Raw genomic sequence first — 21,583 nt, 5'->3', positions numbered from 1 at the left:
ACATGTCATCGAGGAGGAAAATGTTTGAATTCAGTCCCGAATTTCCCGGTGGGACAATTGCGCATGTATTACAAGCACAAGGAAATTTTCATTTTATACTTAATTTAGATTTGTCCCAAATCAGGGTGTTTAGGCCCTATTTGATTTTACAAGGATAAATGAAAAAGAGGATTCATTTGGAGGTTCGTAGGCAAAGCAGCATCAGTTTCTCAGGCATCAGTTTTGGCCCCCTGACCGTGGTGGCCTGTGCCCACTCTGCCTATAATAGGCCTACCCATGGGCCTATGTAGGCCTATACAAAATAATTCCACAATGAGAAATAGTAAACTGAAGTGTGCAGTTGACGTGCAAATTATTTGCAATATTTTCTTGATTTAGTTGTATTTTCCCCAGTTTTTGATCAGATTGGTGCATAATCATGTTTGTAGCTACCCCTGGGTAGCTACGTACATCTTTCATGCTTTAGGCCTATATAGGCCTATATCGGAGATAAAAAATTCTATGATAAAAATGCCAGTATTTCCTAGGCCAACCCAGATGTTGCATGTTGCTGATCATCTAATGTAATGTTAGATATGTGTGCACTAAGTGCCATCATTTTTTCAAACAAAAGCACTGATAACCCCCCCTCTTTTAAGGTCCAAATTTTTTTTTGCCCCTCCCTTTTTTACCAGCCCCCACCAAAGTATTTATTAATAGGCCTACTCCCTAAACTGTGTGATGCATTTATAGAGATCGTTTTTGTGGTCAAACCTTTTCATAATGGCCCATTTTACCTCCCCATGCAGGGCTTATAATTATTGCACTGAGTAAACTTTAGGCCTATTATGTCAATCAATCAACATAGCCTATCAATCAACATATCAGTCAATCAATCAATCAATCATTCAATCATTCAATCATTCATTCACTCATTCATTCATTCATTCATTCATTCAATCAATCAATCAATCAATCAATCAATCAATCAATCAATCAATCATCCATCCATCGATCGATCGATCAATACATCAATCAATCAATCAATCAATCAATCAATCAATCAATCAATCAATCAATCAATCAATCAATCAATCAATCAATCAATCAATCAATCAATCAATCAATCAATCAATCAATTGCCTTCTGAGCAGTGCTGAGCGAATCGATGTATGAATTTTAATACGACGGGCTATCTGTACGCCTTTTGCTTGCGGGGGCACACCACTAAATCAATGCGCCATTTGTGTAACCCTAATGAGTTCCGGTAAAAAACAGAAACTTTTTGAGGTATTTTGGGATGGTCTGTAGACTTATTAATCAGAAAGAGTGGCGAATTATAGCTTAAATAAAAGTGTAAAGCCTATACATAAATTTGAGTCGCCAAAAAAGTCGCATTTTTATAATTATTGAGAAAATAGGTCCGCGAATTAAAAAATGGCAGAATCGGGTTTGCAGTCTTGAGAGCATGTCAAAAACAGCGAGGGCGCTGTTCGCGGCCTCCTAGCGGGAAAACGAGATGGAAGAACCCCATACATTGAAACATATGTTAAACTTTCATCGATTTGCAATCGACTGGTCATCATAAAATATTTTAAAACGAGCCCAAAAGGCCTCAAAATGAGCAAAGAAAACCGGTGTTTTTACACGTGTTTCAATGGGAAGATTATTTAGTGGTGTGCGCCCTTCGAAGGGCCTAGGCGTAAAATCGTGCTCTTGAGAGATTCAGCCAAAATTGAAGTTGGCTTTCGATTAAATTGCGGTTTTTGGTTTATATAGATAGTTTTTATGTTAGTGAATATATTTAATGCGTTTTAGATGCAAGTCGCGCTAAGTTTATTCTCTCAGAGGCCTTCAAAGTTAAAGAAACTGTCAAAATTGTGAGAAAACTAATATTTCTCAGATTTGAAGCAAAATTGTCTTAAGGTGACAAATCGGCACAAGTCTTTGAACCTCTCAAATCTTAATTATTTTATAGGGGGGGGGGTGATTGTTGTAAAATCATTAATATATAGACCTTTGCTATTATGAAACCTAATTTCTTTTCATTTTAAAGCGGTTTTTAGCAGATAAACGGTCTAAAACTATATGTTGAGAATTGGTATTTAATACAAATCTAGGGAAATAAGCACAAATGGTCAAAATGTTGAAAATGTGCACATTTTTGGCATGCACCATGTATCTTTGATAGGACATTTCTCTTGATGTGGATGTCACATAGCACTCAAACCTTTAATGTTTTACTCAAAACATTTTATATTTCAAGAAAATATAAAAAAAATTCGATTTTATGAACATCATTTATTCCTTGAAGGGGCACACCACTAAATCAATGCGCCATTTGTGTAACCCTAATGAGTTCCGGTAAAAACAGAAACTTTTTGAGGTATTTTGGGCTGGTCTGTAGACTTATTAATCAGAAAGAGTGGCGAATTATAGCTTAAATAAAAGTGTAAAGCCTATACATAAATTTGAGACGACAAAAAAGTCGCATTTTTATAATTATTGAGAAAATAGGTCCGCGAATTAAAAAATGGCAGAATCGGGTTTGCAGTCTTGAGAGCATGTCAAAAACAGCGAGGGCGCTGTTCGCGGCCTCCTAGCGGGAAAACGAGATGGAAGAACCCCATACATTGAAACATATGTTAAACTTTCATCGATTTGCAATCGACTGGTCATCATAAAATATTTTAAAACGAGCCCAAAAGGCCTCAAAATGAGCAAAGAAAACCGGTGTTTTTACACGTGTTTCAATGGGAAGATTATTTAGTGGTGTGCGCCCTTGCTAAGGGCACACACCACTAAATAATCGTCCCATTGAAATACACGGGAAAATACAAGAAAGTAAGTTTGTTTTTCTACCCCATGTAACAACATTTTTAATATTTTGATCAAACCAATGTCTTAAATAAAGATTAAACTTTTATTTAAATTTAATTTTTTGGGACAAGTTAAGGGAGCGCACCACCATTAAACGCGCCCATTGAAATACACGGTAAAAGGCCTACATTTGGATCTCGTTTTGGCACTTGAATTACGTATTTCAACTATAAAGCTTGGTATCAAATTAAAGCTGATCATATGTAGAATATTATTCTGTTAACGGAATATATTGCTAACCACCGACTTTTTTTTTTTTTTGCCGCAAAGAAAAATTGTGCAAATTCAACCCTAAAAAATCACTCAATTTTGGAAACCGGACGTTGTTCAAATTCGCGCCAGAACTTCAACTCTGAAATAAAATTTTGGGAATTTTTCTCAAATTTGGTCATGTATACACTTGTCGGAAGCAAATGAGCTGAAAATGGGCAAGATTTGACTATACGTTTAGAAAATAAAGCCGCAACAAGCTCAAATAAGCGGTGGACTATTTTAACCGAATTTCACTGGTACATAAATCGTGGAGTGATTTGGTGGTGCGCCCTCTTAAGACAAACTTGAGAGATACGAACTCCTGAACAGCGCCATCCCGAATTTCAGCCGACACGCTCGCCTCCTTACCAGTTCCGGGCATGATATTGTTCCGAGGGCCTATTACCCATGCACATTCGATTCAGAAAATTTTCTGAACAGATATGTAATGTTGAGCTCCTATTCTATCTTTTTATCAAAACAACCAAGAGTCACTCAAATTTGGTTCCCTCGGGACGCCGATATATTTCGCATAGGTGCTATTTTTTACCGGAACTTTGAAGGTTACACCAAATGCGGAAGGATTTAGTGTAGTGCACCCCTAAGGGCGCACACCACTAAATAAACTCCCATTGAAATACGTGTAAATATACATGAAAGTAAGTTTGTTTTTCTACCCCATGTAAAACCATTTTTCATATTTTGGTAGCACCAATGTCTTAAATAAAGATTAAAATTTAATTTAAAATGGGTTTTTTTATACAAGTTGAGACTAACTTTTAAGCTACGGGGACCTGAACAGCGCCACCCTTATTTTCAGCTTGCACGAATGCCTCCTTACCATGTCCGTACGCGGATTAGTTTTGGGAGCCAAACTTTTGACCAGATCAAGATGCACCATTTTGTGATATTCTGAACATTTACCAATTGCATATCTTTTAATTTAATTATAATAAACAATCATGGCTACTCATCTTGCTCCCAAGGGACACCCACTTGTTTGCACTACCGACCTATGTTTACCGGGACTATCAAGGGTTACACCAAATGCGGAAGGATTTAGTGGTGTGCTGCCCTAAGTTTTTGCGAAAAATTGCTGTTTTTGACGTTATTTAATTAACTCCAGGTTCAAAGTCGGTAAGATTTATTGCAATATTTATCATGTAGGTAACCTAGGCAAACCTTAGTTAACACATTTACTAGTCAGCGAATTCGCCGAGACCGGGGCCCCAACACAATGCATATTTACATAGAAATTTGAATTTTTTTCGAGAATAGGTGGGTGAAGGAAACCTACATAAATATGTTTTCTATACTTCACTTGACCCAAATATATGATTTTTATGGTGATAATCAAGTCGCACATGGAATTTTAGAGGATTTTGATAGCAGTTCCATTAAAAAAAGCTGCCATCGCCATGAGACTAAGATCTAGAAACACCCCCGAAATGCCGTTTTGGGGAATTTTGCTAGCTGAATCTTTTTGATGAAAGTCAATATTTGACAAGATGTAACTTTGCTACGGACAGTGCTATGAAAAAAAGGTTTTCAGTTTTGGCTTAGTTTACTCAAGGGCTTTAATTTGATATATAAAACGATGCAATTTGATGGCAAATTTGAATTCACCTAGGATACCTAATTCAGGTATTGACAGTTGATGCATCATTTGCTTGTAATGACGTGTGTAGTGTGTATGTAATGATACTGGGGTGAGAGAATGATGGGTATGGCATGTCATGTATTTGTATGGTATGGCCTAAACTAGTTAGCTAGTAGTAAGTACGGTAGTAAGTAAGCTTATAAAATTCAATCAAATGTTGCCATCAACCTATTTGATCGTAGTGTATTTGTTATGTGTGTGAGACGAACTGTCGCAGTAGATTGCAATTATGTTTTTGTTGAATGCATTTGTGTAGTCCGCCATATTTACGCCATTACGGTAAAAGTCGGTATGATCAGCGGCGTAGCTGGGATTTTTTTCCAAGGGGGGGGCAAGCCTGTATGGGGCGGGGGCCCAAATCCACCAAATTTCCCTGCACTTGGGGGCTCCGCCCCAAATAGACAATTTTTGCCCAGGCTTATTGATAATAATCGTATGGTATTGCATATCGTATGGATTCTCCATCTCTCTGCCCCTCTTCTCCCTCTCTCTCCTCTCTTTTTTCCTCTTTCTCCCTCCTTTTTCCTCTTTTTTCCTTGCACAAGGGCAGGGCTAGAAAAAATGTTAATTTCCCGGGAAGCAAGCTAAATTTCCCACCATTTATAGCATGTTTTTATATACAAAAAGACACAATTTCCTCCAAAACCAGAATTTCCTCCAAACACCAACATTTCCTGGGAATGAGCTTCCCAAATTCCCCACTTTTTCGAGCCATGCACAAGGGGGCGGGGTCCCAAATAGGCAAATTTTGCCAGGGGGGGCAATTGCCCCCCCGGCAGCTACGCCACTGGGTATGATGCGTCATCTGCACAACCTCTATCTACCTTGCACAAAGCCAGATCTCTTTTATAAGTTGCCTAAAGTTTCTAAGGTCATGAAGGTACAGGAAGAGGCGTCCACCCACATTTTGTGAGCTTGGGAACTTGGACAACCTGGATAATGCCCAAAGCCTTCCATAACCCGTCCAGCTTTTCCAATAAAAATGAGATAAATTTATAATTTCCTTTTAAAAATATATGTAAAAATATCAACAAAGCTAATAGCCTCAAAATGTCTATAATATCAATGCATTATTGGCTTTGTCTTGGTCACACCAGAATGAACACTAAGCATTTTGAGAAAATTTGCTAAATTTGTTGAAATTTGCCATGTAGTGGTGCACTCACTGGCACCCATGTAGAAGTCATAATCACAACAAAATAATATGAAAATATATGAATATTTTGTAATAAAGATCCATTTGTGAATGTAGTATCAACCATATAATTAATTAGCTTTAGCTTAATTATCGCATGGATGGTACAGTTTATCTTGGGTGTTTTATGGAATGAATGAGGTAAAAGCTGATATATGTGCTGATCAGACTTTGGATGCAAAATGTATGTGATTTGTCATAAGTCATATGTATACATGTATTCAGATGTTCCATGACAGGAATAAACTGCTGTTATTGAAGTATCCTGAACAAAGTGCCATCTGCTGCTACTATCTTTATTTTGGTTTTGACCACTTCATAATTTCAAGTTTGCTTGACAGGATTTATTTTTCTCACAGTTGTAGAAGACAGCACAAAGCACCATGAGAAGTGAATTATCATCTGCACAGAAGGAATGCATATTAGTTCTTCACCAAGAAGGCTTGTCTAATAGACGCATTGCAACCCATCTAAGCATAAGTGAATTTTGTGTCAGATACAATCTTAAAAATCTCAAAGAGAATGGTACCATGGTGAACAAAACAAGAAGTGGAAGGCCAAAGGCAATGACATTGGAACAGGAAAGTGCATTGATAGCCCGCAGTAAGGAAGATCCCACCAAGCCAGCCACTCAATTAAAACTTGATTTGGAGGAAACCTTTGGCCATGTTGCCAGTATTTCTGTTATCAAGAAGTTCCTATCTGATTGGGTGAGGACAACTAATCTATGCAAAGCTTTTCAGATTATCTGCAAGATTGCAAGGCATCATTTTCACTTGTAAACTGGATAGACTAAGGTCTGATCATTTGTTTGGGAAAAGCCTCAAAAGGAGACACTAGCTACTTAGTCATCATGCACAGATCCTTGCACTAAACTGTGACAGTTACTCACAAAGTTACCCAAACTTAAGTTACCCAAACTTAACATATCATCATAATCATTATTGCACACAATATACAGTAAATGTAAAAGAAGCAGCAACATTTGTCAGTCTACAGTATACAAACAAAATTATAACAGCATTATTTTCAGGTAGACAAACTTTGCCATTTTAAAAGAGTACTCAATCCCATTACAGGAGAGCGTAAAAATAAATTTCAAAGTAGAGACCTCTGGAAAGGCAACAAAATTATTTATTATTTATGATGAATGATTTAAATATTTTGGAGATTTTGCCAGGATAGTTTTGTGTCAAATAACTCTACTATGATCCCAAGTTGTGCAAATGAGGCTTGCAATAGTGCAGTTGGTCTTAAAATTATAACATCAATGCTAATTATTATGCAGAAATCAAGTAGCTATAAATTTGGGTGGTGCATGAATGGTTCGTTGTTTGTTGTATTTTGAGGTGGAGGGGAGGAGTGAGGTTGACACGTTCAGTCAGTAAGGGGTAAGGGGTGATAGAGGCCAAACTATGACAAGTATCGAAATGTTACCCCATTGCAATTTCTGTGAGAAAAAGTGATATAATAGCCCATTGATTATTATTTATTATTAGAACAAATATATCAGCGGAGAAAAGAAAATATTTTAAACTTAATTTCTATGGATATGTTTGATATTTAATGAGCAAAATCTGATAATATATTTGCTGTATACATGTTTGCATCATTTAAACTTGCAATGGGAAAGTTTTTAATGTGCTTTTATAAATATGATGGTCATTTGTCTTTGTAAGTCATATATTTAGACTTAAAATGTTGTTTTTTATGTTTATGTTATACATGTACAAATTATGAGTACATGATTAAATTGCTTAAAGCATGTCGGGGGGAGATGACCGAGCAGTGTTTGTACTCAAATATTGAGAAAGCTGACACACAAGTAAAATGGTATCATAAAGGAGATCTGAAGGCTTGATATAAGGTGTGTCATTTCTGTCCCATTTAATTTGCATGATTTTTCTGGGGAATGGAAAAATGCCCAAAATTATATTTTTGATATAAATTGCCAGACCCTATGGAAGTATAAATGTGATTGACTATTTTCCTATATCATGAATATATTATTGTTTAGAAGTACACATCAGTGTTTTTTAGTTAGGCTAAATGCTTAAAACCTGCCATCCCACTCACCTCAATTGTTAAGTTTTTTGTAATGCTTTTATTGGAGGGGTTCATGATGTATTTGATGTTGTGGTTCATTGTGACACAAAATGCCAAGTGGGTAGTAGAGTGGGCTTGGGAAGGGGTTGCATGGAAGCTTTGACATTTCTTATTGGTTTTTATTTAACAAATATTGTAAAGTATTTGCCACTGGCTAGTCTGCTTACATTTGCCTCTTTCATCAAATTCCATTTGGTATTATTGGGAGAATAACAGGGTATTTGACAATGATGTAGGACTCAAGTCCTCATTTTTTCCTATTCACTGCAAATTTCTTCAAACCACTTCGCTGCAAAAAGCCAAAATTCATGACAGTTACATTAAAAATATTAAAATTGCATTAGATTTACATCAACAAATTTACAAGATTATAAATATAAAACATTAAAGTGACTGAGAAATAGATTATTGCAAACCTTGCTGTAAAATGTGAAAATAAATGAAAACATTAAAAATATAGAAAAAACACATGTCTTCAAAAGCTAATTTTACACCTACATGTATCTCAACCCATTCTCATCCCACCAACACTGAAACCCTCCCCTCATGCTTCACCCCCTTCCCTCATATAGCAAAACAATCCCCCCCCAATCTCCCACACAGGTAACACACCCTTCACTGATGCAAATTTACCTCAAACACTATAAAAGGTTGGTGTGTATGAAGGCAACCAGCTGGATCCATAAGATCCAAGGGCTCGGTTGATTGATTGAAAACCCTACCCTTTCTGCTCGTAGGATGACGTCACCTAGAGTTTGAGTGCCACCCCGCCTCCGGGGAATAAACTGTTGCTATTGAAATATCCTCAACAAAGTCACACCTACTGTTAGTGCTGCCATACATGTATCTTTTGGTTTGTCAAACTTTAATATTTCAAATTTAATTTGTCATGACTCACAGTTGTAAAAGACAACACAACGCACCATGGGAAAGAGAGGTGAACTGTTGTCTGCACAGAAGGAATGTATATTAGTTCTTCACCAAGAAGGCTTGTCTAATAGACGCATTGCAACCCATCTAAGCATAAGTGAATCTTGTGTCAGATACAATCTTAAAAAGCTCAAAGAGAATGGTACCATGGTGAACAAAACAAGAAGTGGAAGGCCAAAGGCAATGACATCAGAACAGGAAAGTGCATTGATAGCCCGCAGTAAGGAAGATCCTACCAAGCCAGCCACTCAATTAAAACTTGATTTGGAGGAAACCTTTGGCCATGTTGCCAGCATTTCTGTTATCAAGAAGTGCCTATCTGAATGGGTGAGGACAACTAATCTGTGCACAGCTTTTCAGATTATCTGCAAGATTGCAAGGCATCATTTTCACTTGATAGACTAGGGTCTGGTCTTGTTTGGAAATAGCCTCAAAAGGAGACACCAGACACTAGCTACCAGTCGCCATATGCAGATCTGTGCACTAAACTGTGACAGTTACTCACAAAGTTACCCAAATGTAACACATCATCATCATTATTGCACTCAATAATACAGTAAATGTAACAGAAGCAGAAACATCTTTCTACATCTATACAAACAAAATTATTTATGATGAATGATTTCAATATTTTTGAGCTTTTGCAGGGATAGTTTTGTGTCAAATAACTCAACTATGATCCCAAGTTGTGCAAATGAGGCTTGCGATCGTGCAGTTGGTCTTAAAATTATAACATCAATGCCAATTTACAATTTTACAAATTTGATAATATTTTGCTGTACATATGTCTACAACATTTAGACTTGCATTCGGAAGATTTTTAATGAGAAATGTGAATGATGCGATCAAACTAAGTCACATTCATAGCCAGCTGAGACGGATATTCGTCTCAGATAGCCAGTGGTGTTTCTTTTAAAGTAAATCAAAAGTTGCTTGTTTGCTTTATTTTTTGTTGTTGATTTTTGTTTTGTTGTCATATGTCTGGGTTGAGTATACTTGTATTTGTATAATATTGTATTTTAATTAGAAAATGTTGATGCATTTCAGAATATAGGGTAAATAAACATGTTTCTGTAGCTAGCAATATAATCTTGCATACACTTACCATTTTAATAACCATGTGGTACATGTACTTTTCTCTCAAATTAGAAAACTGAAATGGCAGATCTTCTAGAGTGGCGTCGGCATTGGAAGCCTGATTTGAAAGCAGCTAAGTGGGCACCATGCAGATACAAAGAGAAGACACTTCTGGTGAAGAGTCATTTTGCTGATGAAACCTACCAGATTATGGTGTATGATGGACTGAGGATGTGGCAGGAACAGTGTGATAAGGAACAATTTCAACAAAGAACCAAGGTTTGCAATTAATACAATTAAAAAGTGACATTAGATTGGCAAGCATGCTTATCTATTACATGAATGTGGTCTGTTTGGTACACTCAAATGTACATTTCCACCATTAATCAGAGAAAGCTTTAAAAAGTTTTTCATGTAAGACTATCTGCATTCGCTTTTTATAGTATTTCATAGGAAACAGTAACCAAGTGATTAACTTTCACTGGCCATATTATAAGGTTTTCAAAATCACAGCAAAAATCGCAGGAAGGACACTTATTAATCAATTTCTTTCTGCAAATATCCTGGAAAGTGTAGGACAGTGTCTCTTGTTTTATCATCTTTGGATCCTACAAATGGGTAATTTTTACCATTTTCGTCAAAATGCAAGAAAAAGTTTTTTTGCTCGCATAGATTTGCGTATTTTACCAAGTTTTTCATGCATTTCAGGCACATTTTACCAAAATGTTTTGTTAATGTCTTGTTCCCCCAGACTTTGAATCCCAATATTGAGGCACCTTTAGGAACATTATTACATCATCTACAAGATAGTGTGTCTGAAGAAAACATGTCACATTCCATAAGTAAATTGACACAAAAAGAAGATGCTGTTACTATTCATATGGCTACACAGTTAGAAGGAGCACTACCATTTACCTGGCAATTCCATCTCAAGGAGGCATTACATGAAGAGGTACTGCATAAGACATACACAATAATGTCAATATTTTGGGGGGAAATTTAGCTTTGCATGCAGTGTAACAATTATAGAGAAAAATATGTAAGTGAACTACAGAGATCACAGTTTGTTGCTAATCATGATAGGCAAATACACATTTACAAACATCAAGTTGGGAATATTCAGCCAGGAACAGATCATTGCGTTTCATATAGGTAAAGTAAGACAATCGGTGGTTAGTCTTGTCAAGTAGAATGGAAGCTACAATGGGCCATTCCATTTAAAACACACACTACCCATGTGGAATATGTTAGAAATATCTTGCACAGGAGAGTATGAATTTCAAATGGGCAGCTCCATTTGAATTCCATGCACCTTCTGAGAAAGTCTGAGAAAGATTCAACCTGAATCTTCCTCAGAGTGTGTGTGAGTTTCAAATAAAGTTAGTTAATGTGCTAATAATGTGCCTGTATTTCCAAAATCTTCTAAAGGGTGAATGTGGAATTTAAATGGATTAGCCCAATCAGTGTACAAAAATAGTTCGCACACTTGCTCAACACAATTCAAATACATGGTATGAAGGCAAGTGAATCATGCCTTGTATCCCACCCTTCTCCATCCCTATCTTTCAATGTTGGAGGGTCTCACGGACCTGATGACAACATGGCTTTGTCCAACATTGAATTGGGAGAGCAGGGGCAGAGATATACCAAAAGATAGTTAAAGTGTGCCAACATTTGTCTTTCATGATTTTAGCTCAATTTAGCACAAGAAAAAGAATTAAGGTCTTTTTATTGCCTCTGCATGCTTAATGTTATTTTTGTGGATTGACAACCTTATGCATTTAGTGCGAGATTCATATTATGGCCTTCTGCAGACCCTCGTATAAAAGCAAACAAAATGCAGTTTATGGGGAGATGTTTATTTTTCTTTTAATTTTTACCCCTTACAAACCAGTATCCCTGAAGCATCCGGCCACGCGTTTTGAACTCGCCACCCAAAAATGGTGGTGTTGTTACGCTTTTCCAAATCGAGACTCGTTCAAATTGTTATATCTCTGCTTAAACAAAAGGTATTGAAGTGTGTTTGGTGTCATGTTGTAGCTAAATGTGTGCCCTAAAAGACCTCCAAAGGAGAATTGTTTATCAGCTAAGATAGTGGAGTTAGAGTTGTTTGAGTTCAGAATGACCGAGGTGGGGGATGAGGCGGTGGCGGATGAGGCGGTGGCGGTATGTGCAAAGTCTATGGGAAATAAAGATTTTGTGTGTACGCGTTGAATCAACTGATCATATCTTTGCATCCATATGGGCTACAGACATGGTTAAGAGCTCTTTTGAAAGATAATTTATTCTGCTAATTGTTTTTAATCATTTTGAACTCTTTATGATTGGTTTAGTCTATGAAATGCAAACTTTTATGTGCAAAACTACCTGTTTTCATATTAAACACTGTAGTAAGCAATGCGGATGTCTTCAAAATCTAAAAGTTGCCCTAAATCTTTAATTACTTATCCTATCATAGTCAAAGTTTACATTTTCTGAGAGGAAATTTGATGAGGAATCTAAATATGGACTTGCTTTTTTTGTATGGGCTAGGGGTGAAATGTTTCAGTTCAAAATATGTTGAATTGTAAAAAAATTTGAACATATTTTGGGACACCCTGTATTCCAAGATTACCAAACAGCTGTGATTTTTTTTCTTCCAAAATCAGTGGGCTCCCCTAACCTCTAACCAAATCAATGTTGTTTACTTTCAGTTTATAACTGCAAGTTAGTAATAAGCAATGCATTAAGTGACCCATTTTTTTTTGGATTTTTTTTATTCCACCCTGTATAACTTCAAGGTCACCCTGTACAATGAGTTGAAATGTGTATATTTAAATTGCTTATGCCTTCAGCTTTCCAAAAATGTATACTTTTGCTAGTTTAGGGTTGATAGTTGTGGAGATATTCTAATTTGAAACTTGATTGGTGTAAAAATTCATAATATTTGTGATGTAACGCCAAGGGTGGCGAGTTCAAAACACGTGGCCATCCATACATGAATGTTTAGCTTCATTTAGCGACATGAATTAGTTATCTGATATGTCATCTATTTTTAACATTTTGTTGTTTTAAACTAAATTTGTAGAGTGCTGAGCACCTGACTACACCATTAATGAGCATGGTTGCTGAGCTGTTAAGAAGACAGAAAGAATTGTTCAGAATTCTTAAGAGGAAAGATGCAGAGATAGATGACTACAAAGCATCAGGTGCCAAGGTCTCAAGAAGTAAGTACACTGGACTAATAATTATATGCAAAAGCACTCACACCCTTAGTTTATTTAAATAGCAAACCATGGATTTTCCAACTGAGAACCTTCAACTTGGACCTGTCCCTGGAAGAAAAGATGAGGAGTGCATTATTAAATAGTATAATAATGCCATCTTGGCCTGCTCACACATTGCAAATTGGTTTTACACATTTTCCTCAAAGTAAAATGTGGCTTGACAGGCCATCACATTTCTTAATTCTGTTAATAATTCCTTTCTCATTTAGGTTGTCCATTTTTGACCTGCATTGAGACAGACTTTGTTATGGCCTTGAAGCTGTATTTAGTGTTTCATCCAAATATGGCAATGTTTAAGTCTTTTGATATAAAGGGATACAACATACACACTGACAGACAACATACACAAAACATTCATGTGTGAAACCATGAACATACTAGTGTTAGCAAACACAGCAGTAGTGCTAGCAGCATTTCACATGTGATGACTTTGGTGGCATAAAGTGCCAAATTGTAGTTATTATGCAGTTACAAGTCTGTCTTTAATTCCATGACAGTTATTGTTGCTTCAGTGACCCAATTTTGGTCATAGCTTGTTAAATCTTTTAAGTAAGTGTAATGATGACTTACTCCATTTTTATTGTTAATACTTTGTTACAGAACACTTAGAAACAACTCCCTTTGATGACAAGATTTTCATAAATAATATGAATGAATCCAAGGTGAGTAAACACTGGGAGTTATTTATTGTGTGTTAAGAAGAAAATAAAATAGATTATAATTGAAGACCGAATTAGAAAGACTAGTTTGGGTATGATGTCCTGGCAACCAGACCAAAAATGCCGTACTGCGCAGCTAGGTAAGCAACCAATCTCACAGTGCCTTTGCCCTGACGTCAGATGCAAACTATTAATTTTCAATTATAATAGAGATCTGTACTTGTCTCTGTACAAGCAGCTGGTCAAACTGAGAAACCATTGGCCTTCTTGCTGATCGTGTGAAAATGTAAATGTTGCATATCGACTGCTCAGTGCCAGAAGTGGGTAAGTGCAGTAGCTGCCATGTGAACATTTGGCAATTTACACACAGTATATTGTACTCATCTACACATGGCAGCTACACATGATAGCTATTGCACTTACCCACTTCTGGCTCTGCGCAGTCGATATGTGAACATACCCTATTGATGTACAATACTGAAGAAAAGAAGAGCCAAGCAGGATTATTTTCTTTTAGACCAAGACTTCAAATGATGCATGTGTCTTATTTCAGTGACTTAAAAATTAACAGTACTATTAACATTTATTTGTAAATGGCCATTTTAATTTATTTGTGTTTTACAAATCCAGGAGTTTGGGGTATTAGTTGATCCAAATCAAAGCACTTCAGCATTCCAGGAATCAGGTCAAGATTTATACAGACAGATTAAGATGAGGGATGCTTTTAATAATGCACAACTAATACAAGGTAAGGTGTATGTAGCTGTATGTCTGTGTGTACATAATGGATAATGCTTGAGGGATAAGTCAAATTGTGTGGGTATGTGTATGGGGGGTGCTTTTGTGGGGTGTGTGGGGGTATGTGTGTTGGTGTAGGTAACTACATTTGGATGTAACAGGATATCTTAAAATGGTTACACCTCATTTAGTAGTAACACCTGTCTTTTGAATCTATACATGGACGTTAAATGCTAAAAACTTGTTCATATTGTTGTAATTTAACAGAAGATTCTGATGAAGAATATGAAGATGATTTCTCAGGTGTAGGTGATGCACCCACAGCCCCATCAGGTCCTTCTTGGCGTAAACGTCTGCCTCCATCACTAGTAGAAGCAGCCCAAACAGGAACCAACCAATCACCTGATAGAGTTTCACCAAAGAAATCACCAAGAATGTCATCACCTGGCAGCTCAACTCAGGTGTGTAGTATTTTCAGTTAAATTTGACGAGTAATTGGGTTTATTCCAGCTGATATTCATACACCCCCTATGGAAGACATGGCCTTAATCTACCAGACAGGGGGTGTAGATTCAAATGGAGTCATCCATTTAGGTTACCCCATTTGAAATTCACACTCCCTGTCTGGAAGAATAAGGTTATGTCTGGGGGTGTATGGATTTCAAGTGGAATAGCCCATTAGCAATCCATTTCGCAATAATCCTCACACATAACTTGCCCTCAGTCAAAAACACACAACTAAATTCAACTAAAAATAACATACACCATTAATTTTAAATCTTATGCAAAAAAGGTATTTTGGAGAATATTGTCAAGTGCTCTTAAAGGTTTACATAGTAAAAGACCTGGTTTGCTGAAAGTAACACCCCTTGCACTTGATTCGTGTAATATAATGTAATATTCATATATCAATTTGACTAATGTATCATTGAGTCGTAATAGGGTTGCCAGAGCATACTTTGAATCCCTGATATATAATTTGTTGTTGTTGCAGGATACTGAAATGATGAGACGTCAAGCATTAGAAAAGAAACTTGCAGAAGAACAGACCAAACTTAAAGCAAAGAAGAAAAAAAGAAGCTTTTTTGAATCCAAACAAGAAGATATTTTTGAAAGTAGTTAACTGAAATAAAACCTTGTTAAGCAATAAATGTGATGTCATTTATGAGTAGATCATGTCACCTGTGAGATCACAGCAGATATGTGAACAAAGCCAAATATAGGAAGTTTCTGACTGCAGATGAGATCATGAGTATTTAAAGCTGTGGCTTAAAATGGTGTGATCATATCTCTACTCATTGTGATCAGCGTCACTGGCTCCTACACAAAGAACTTAATAACTTTTAAGTTGATCACTGTAATATTTCAGTGCTTTACATGGCTCTGCTCTCAGATACCTTGTGGATGACATTCACCCTTATACCTCTCAGGATACTGGACACTGTTTGCCTACGCCTGCTCTGGATTGGACTAGACTGACCATACCTCTCACTAGTCGTTGTATTGGTGATATTGCTTTGCATGTCTCTGACCCATGCGTGTGGAATGCCCACCCAAGACACATCTGTTATAGTTTGATCAGCTCATAATAGGCAGGAATTGTTAGGCTTTTACCACTACGCTGAAAAGTAGACCCACGTTGAGAGTTCTATTAGTTGACCTGTCTGGTCTATATTTTATGTGTTAAAGGAGTATTTCGTGATCCTAGCATCCTCTTTTTATGACATTTTTCAGTAGATATCCAAGAAAAAAACTTATTCCCAAAATTTCAGTTGATTCCGATTTTATGCGTTTTGCGAGTTATGCATGATTATGTGTATTACACTGCTCCATAGACAATGTGTTGTAATTTCGTTCTGGTATACCAGAACGAAATTCAAATTTCAGGATATCTTTGCTAAACGAATTAATCTGCAAGAAATAATTTGTACATAAACATTATGTAGCCAGAGGTTTCCACTTCAGTGATATAAAAATCTCAACTTTTTTTTAGAAAAGTGGGGGGATGATGCTGTGGATCACAAAATGCCCTTTTAAAGAAAGTAGACAAAATACTGGACTTGAATTAGTGATTTGTGATGCTTTTGGCGAGATGTCACGACAATTCTCAAAATAAAATATTTTAATATTAATCCGCGAAGTTATAAGGGCCGCCGATTACAAGCTGATCAAAGTATAGGCCCACACTCAGTAGTTTCAATATTCAATGTTGTTTATTTTTCTGTTGTAATGCACCTTTATATTTATGGTGCAATATATATCTTTGTTTGTGTGTAATTTACGTATGCAGTCGGTGCATAGTGGCTGACAATCTCATCATGAACCAGCTGGTATTACTCCATTAAAGAACAGTCAATAGTGCCCTCATTTGAAAATAGCAGGATGAATCATCGATAAAGTATGCTAATCTACAGATCAAGCTGACAGCTATTTGAACCAATTTAAGCATTTCTTACCATTTTTTTCCCTTCAAATATAATGTATGGGTAGATATTTCTCATATTGATATACTTTGCTTGTTCCCAAGTAGGGAGAATGTAATGCTGTAGTATTGAGAAACATTGACGCATGACTTATGCATCAATTTTGTATTTCTATGCCCTATATAGGACTAACCTAAATACACAAGCTATTGTGCAAAAAGCTGGTTTAATTTGACTGTAGTAGTAAGAAAATCCTCTCAATTCCTGCCTATTTGATATAAGTTATAGACAGGAAATGTGGCATGGAATTGACATTTGAATTGTAACTCAGGGCTGGGCTTTAGCACCCGCCTTAAGGCCAGTGGCGGGTAACTTAGCTGTTGGGTGAGTAAGATTCAAATCTATACCTGCAACTTATAGCACTCTGGCAGTTAGCAATCATTGAACTTATATAATGAGAGCAAACTACTGTCCTACTGTGATGGTAGTGGTGATAAGAAATCCAAGGATGATTGGTTGCTCTTTTAGTAGTCGACTAGTGGGCCTCAAAAAGTTGACTATGATGACTATTTGGAGGTCAACATTTTGATAAAACCTTGTGGTAGTGCACGAAATTTGGTTTGTAAAACTAAAGAATGGAAAGTACAAGCAACAAGAACCTTGGGTGACCCAAACCACAAACCACTGTTGAATTTTGCTCACAAATAAGTTGATTGATATAATATAATTTCAACCACATTTAAATGGATTTGAAGTGATTTTTAAGTGTAAATCTAGCTGCATTTATTTAAATATTCCCCCTTTTCCGAGGACACAATAGATAGTCACCTATTATCACCAGGTCGTAGTCGAAAGTGGCGACTACAATGACTATAGTTGACTTAGTCCTTCAATCCATAACTGGTTTAAAGGTCAAACTGGGAAAAACATGCACGACATGCTAGAACATATTTAACATAATTACAGACTAAGATGACTTGCCTAATTATTTTTGTCCTAGGAATAAGAAATCCTGGAAGTTACTCGCCTGACTGGCTATTGCCAAATTAAGTTTGACCTTAATTCAAGCATCATAGCAGTGAGTCTCAAATGGACATTCAGTGTTTCTGTGAGACCCTCACCCTGCATACACATTAGAAAATGTACTTTTTGGGTTTGGAGAGGAATGAGGAGGAATCATGTTAGTGTGTTGTATGGATCATAATTATGTGGCATGATCTGATTCAACCAGGCTCAGGAATAAAAATAATGATAAAATACTTTGGGAAACAGCTTTTAACTTTGCAACCAAGTAGGGATGTTGGGATTTCAGGACAATATGCCTGTGTACTGGGCAAGCTGGTCATGATACATGAAAATAACTCAATTTTTAAAATGGCCTCCTTTATGCTGGTTGGATCAGATGTGCCACATAATAATGTCCTCCCAGACCCCTGTGGTAATCACCATAGCAATTATATTTAGTGGGATTTATAACTATATGCTATATGATATATGCCTGTTATTAAGCTAGTAACAACCCTGTCGTGACACAGCTCAAATACAGCTGTCATAGACCAACATATCATCTGCTGGGATCACTCGGATTAGTGGGCAAAGGCTGAGGACAAATTATACGGATTCACACATTTTTCACAAAACAAAGTTTGTTGCAATTTTCATTTATTTTTTGTCAAATTAATAGGATATATACCACGTCAAAACAAGGACATTGAAAAACCTGAGACTATATTAAAAAAGATTTATGTTGTATTTTGTATTACTTTGTAAACTTCATTTGTCATTTTATAACACTATCTAGAATGAATTTTGTGGAAAATAAAAGAGTAATAAATAGTGCCTTGAATGCCTTGGCTGGCAATAAATCTTTGAATATGATTTTTAGGGTAATGAATTTGTTATAGTGTGCTATATGATTTTAAACTGATATAATTGGTTAAATTTGGTGTGTTGCTTTCCATTTGCCCATTGTCCGACAGAAGAGAACAAAATATTTTTGAGCTTAACTTCTAACGACAATGGATAATTAAATAAATTATAAAATGTGTCGACTGACCAACCTCACATTGGAAACTCAACTTTAATACGGGTAACTTATTAAGAACACAACATTTCCCTTGGTTTAATGTAGATATAAAATATACAGGGCTAATTGGGATAAGTAGGTATTGCTATTACATATACTAAAGACCATGCAACTTCCTATGGTTACATTGCTATTACATATACTAAAGACCATGCAACTTCCTATGGTTACATGTCATTCCTTTTTTCTTATCCTATAATTTGCAAAAATAGAGTTCCGCAATTTGCTCAAACAGGGAGTAATACTCTGAAGATGTATTTCCTATAATTTCCATATCTGTATAGCTTTTCTGTATGACAGCAGCAGCTGAACATTTGTAATATTATTTGTACATTTTAGCATAGGTTGTGTTACCACAACTCCTTTGAGGTGAGATTATTTTGCCAGTGATTACAGAGAAAATCTAGGTCATCTTTCATGATTACATATAAAATCTAGGTCATCTTTCATTTTTGATAAGCCTGGCAGGTGCTCTGTTCAATATTGAATTCTGGTTTTATTCGTTTCATACCAGTCATATCCACAAACCAATGAATGGAATTTGCTGTCAAATTGAGGTATTAATTGGATTAACTACCATAGTAATAGGTTCAAACAATTTCTGATTATATCACACTGCACTAGTACGTTCACATGGTACCTCTGCATTGAACCATAGATGTCAAAGAGCAGGGATAAAGACCTGGATAATAATTCTATAGAATATTTATATCATGCTGATCACTTGCACCTGTAAGATTAGTACCATTGAAAAGAGCGGTATTGTATTCAATCTATGATTGCAGACATGCACCGGTGATGGGTGCAACTTGCTTGTAGTGCAATATAATCAAAAATTGTTTGAACCTATTGCTATGGTAGTTAATCCGATTATTACATCACTTCATCAGCGAATATGACCAGAATATGTCCACATGGTGTCAGGGATGTCTGACTGAAACATAGTATGATTGATTGACTTATTGATTGATATGTTGATTGATTGATTGATTGCCATTCATTGATTGCCTGATTGTGATTGTTCAACATTGAATGAAGTTTAGTGTAAATTTTTAAAACCCTATATTTTGTTTTTCTTTTAGAGTAGTAACTTTTGATAACATTTTTTTAAAGAATGTAGTTTAGTCAACCTGATTTTTAAAATATGCATGACTAAAATGTCCCAATAATGCCTGCTATTTAACATGTTCTTAGAAACTTCCTTCATATAATTTGTGCAGAGTTTAAGAATCCAATATATTCAACATTTGGACTCAAAATGCTCAACACATTTTGAACCAAAAATCACATTTGTGACCAAATTGTGACAAAAAATCACATTTTTGTCCCAAATCTACATTTTTGACCAAGAAAAGATTCTGAAAACATAATTATAAAATTTTATGGATGTTTTTTTCGCACAAATACATAAAATTGGTCTCACCATGAGTTCTAAAAATATTGGGCTTATCGCTGTACAACTTGACTAATATTTTGTAAAACTTATGGTCAACCAATATATTTGGGCATTGTACTCAATCCATCCAATTTGATATCAGAATTGATCCAATTGCTTATTTTGCATACTAGACCTTTGTTGATCTTATCACATTATATTCTGAATTCAGAAACACAATTCCTATCTTATTGCTAAGAAATGCACACAAAATCCCCTTCAACTTACAAGATTTTTTTAGTTGATCTCAAAACATGTAAATAATTATTCCAATATTTATTAAAACTGAAAATTTTATCAACATTATCAGATGTTCAAAGGCTGTAATTATGAAGAGGAAGGCAGGTTAGGTTTGTTTTCCCTTAAGGAACAAGGAGCTATTTCAGATTTTGTTAAAATCTAAAACATCTATTTTTGTTTAATATTGCCAAAAGGGACACACTATTCTCAAATTTGGGTCAATATAAATAATCACCATGGTATGTCAAATTAAGTGTTCAATCATTTATCTTACATAGCTCAAGAAATATTGAAATCCAAAAGTATTTTCTGGTGTTACGTGCAAAAGTATGGTTCCACATTTACTTTTCGGTCATACACTCTGTACATTAGAAGGGGAAGAAAATACAAATAAAGAAACAACACATTAATGATGTAGACTGTTTAATCACAGTATTGTTGGTTTGTTTTATTATAAAACATAATTCTGTACAAAGAAAATATATACACCATCTTTGTTGCCTCTATACAAATAATACACTTAAATACAATGTACTACATCAATTCAAGATAAAATAGTTCTGCATAATAGTTCTATGTATATAAGTTTTCATAAAATAATAAAAAAATGTTACTTAACATCTGATTTTGCAATATATCACTTAAATATTGCTAATA

General features: G+C 35.8%; 1 protein-coding gene and 1 long non-coding RNA gene across 5 annotated transcripts in view; one reads left to right on the top strand and one right to left on the bottom strand.

Moving 5' to 3' along the window:
* The window catches only part of LOC140150325 (uncharacterized), a 444,264-nt gene that overhangs the window by 176,897 nt on the left and 245,784 nt on the right, over nt 1-21,583 (bottom strand). The window lies entirely within an intron of this gene.
* LOC140150277 (non-homologous end-joining factor 1-like) lies at nt 4,187-19,041 on the top strand. 4 transcript variants are annotated; one of them, XM_072172288.1, is made up of 9 exons: nt 4,215-4,248; nt 6,326-6,676; nt 10,152-10,358; nt 10,831-11,031; nt 13,147-13,285; nt 13,946-14,007; nt 14,635-14,752; nt 15,010-15,203; nt 15,737-19,041. In XM_072172288.1, the coding sequence occupies exons 2-9, from the start codon at nt 6,350-6,352 to the stop codon at nt 15,863-15,865; spliced, it is 1,377 nt and encodes a 458-aa protein (XP_072028389.1). In that variant the 5' UTR covers nt 4,215-4,248; nt 6,326-6,349; the 3' UTR covers nt 15,866-19,041. The 4 variants fall into 4 exon arrangements, with proteins under 4 accessions (XP_072028405.1, XP_072028389.1, XP_072028397.1 ...); XM_072172304.1 differs by lacking the exon at nt 6,326-6,676 and having other exon boundaries at nt 4,187-4,248; XM_072172296.1 differs by lacking the exon at nt 4,215-4,248 and having other exon boundaries at nt 6,299-6,676.

Source organism: Amphiura filiformis, chromosome 1 (genome assembly GCF_039555335.1).
Source record: "Amphiura filiformis chromosome 1, Afil_fr2py, whole genome shotgun sequence".
NCBI classification, from domain to species: domain Eukaryota; kingdom Metazoa; phylum Echinodermata; class Ophiuroidea; order Amphilepidida; family Amphiuridae; genus Amphiura; species Amphiura filiformis.
The sequence above is the reverse complement of the archived record's forward strand: the minus strand, read 5'-3'. Positions and strand labels throughout refer to the sequence as shown.

Excerpts from the sequence above, each read along its gene's own strand:
- LOC140150277 (XM_072172284.1), top strand. The coding sequence starts at position 8,997 with ATGGGAAAGAGAGGTGAACTGTTGTCTGCACAGAAGGAATGTATATTA. Across the intron at positions 14,008-14,634 it reads ATAATATGAATGAATCCAAG|GAGTTTGGGGTATTAGTTGA; the intron begins GTGAGTAAACAC and ends TTACAAATCCAG. Across the intron at positions 15,204-15,736 it reads CACCTGGCAGCTCAACTCAG|GATACTGAAATGATGAGACG; the intron begins GTGTGTAGTATT and ends TTGTTGTTGCAG.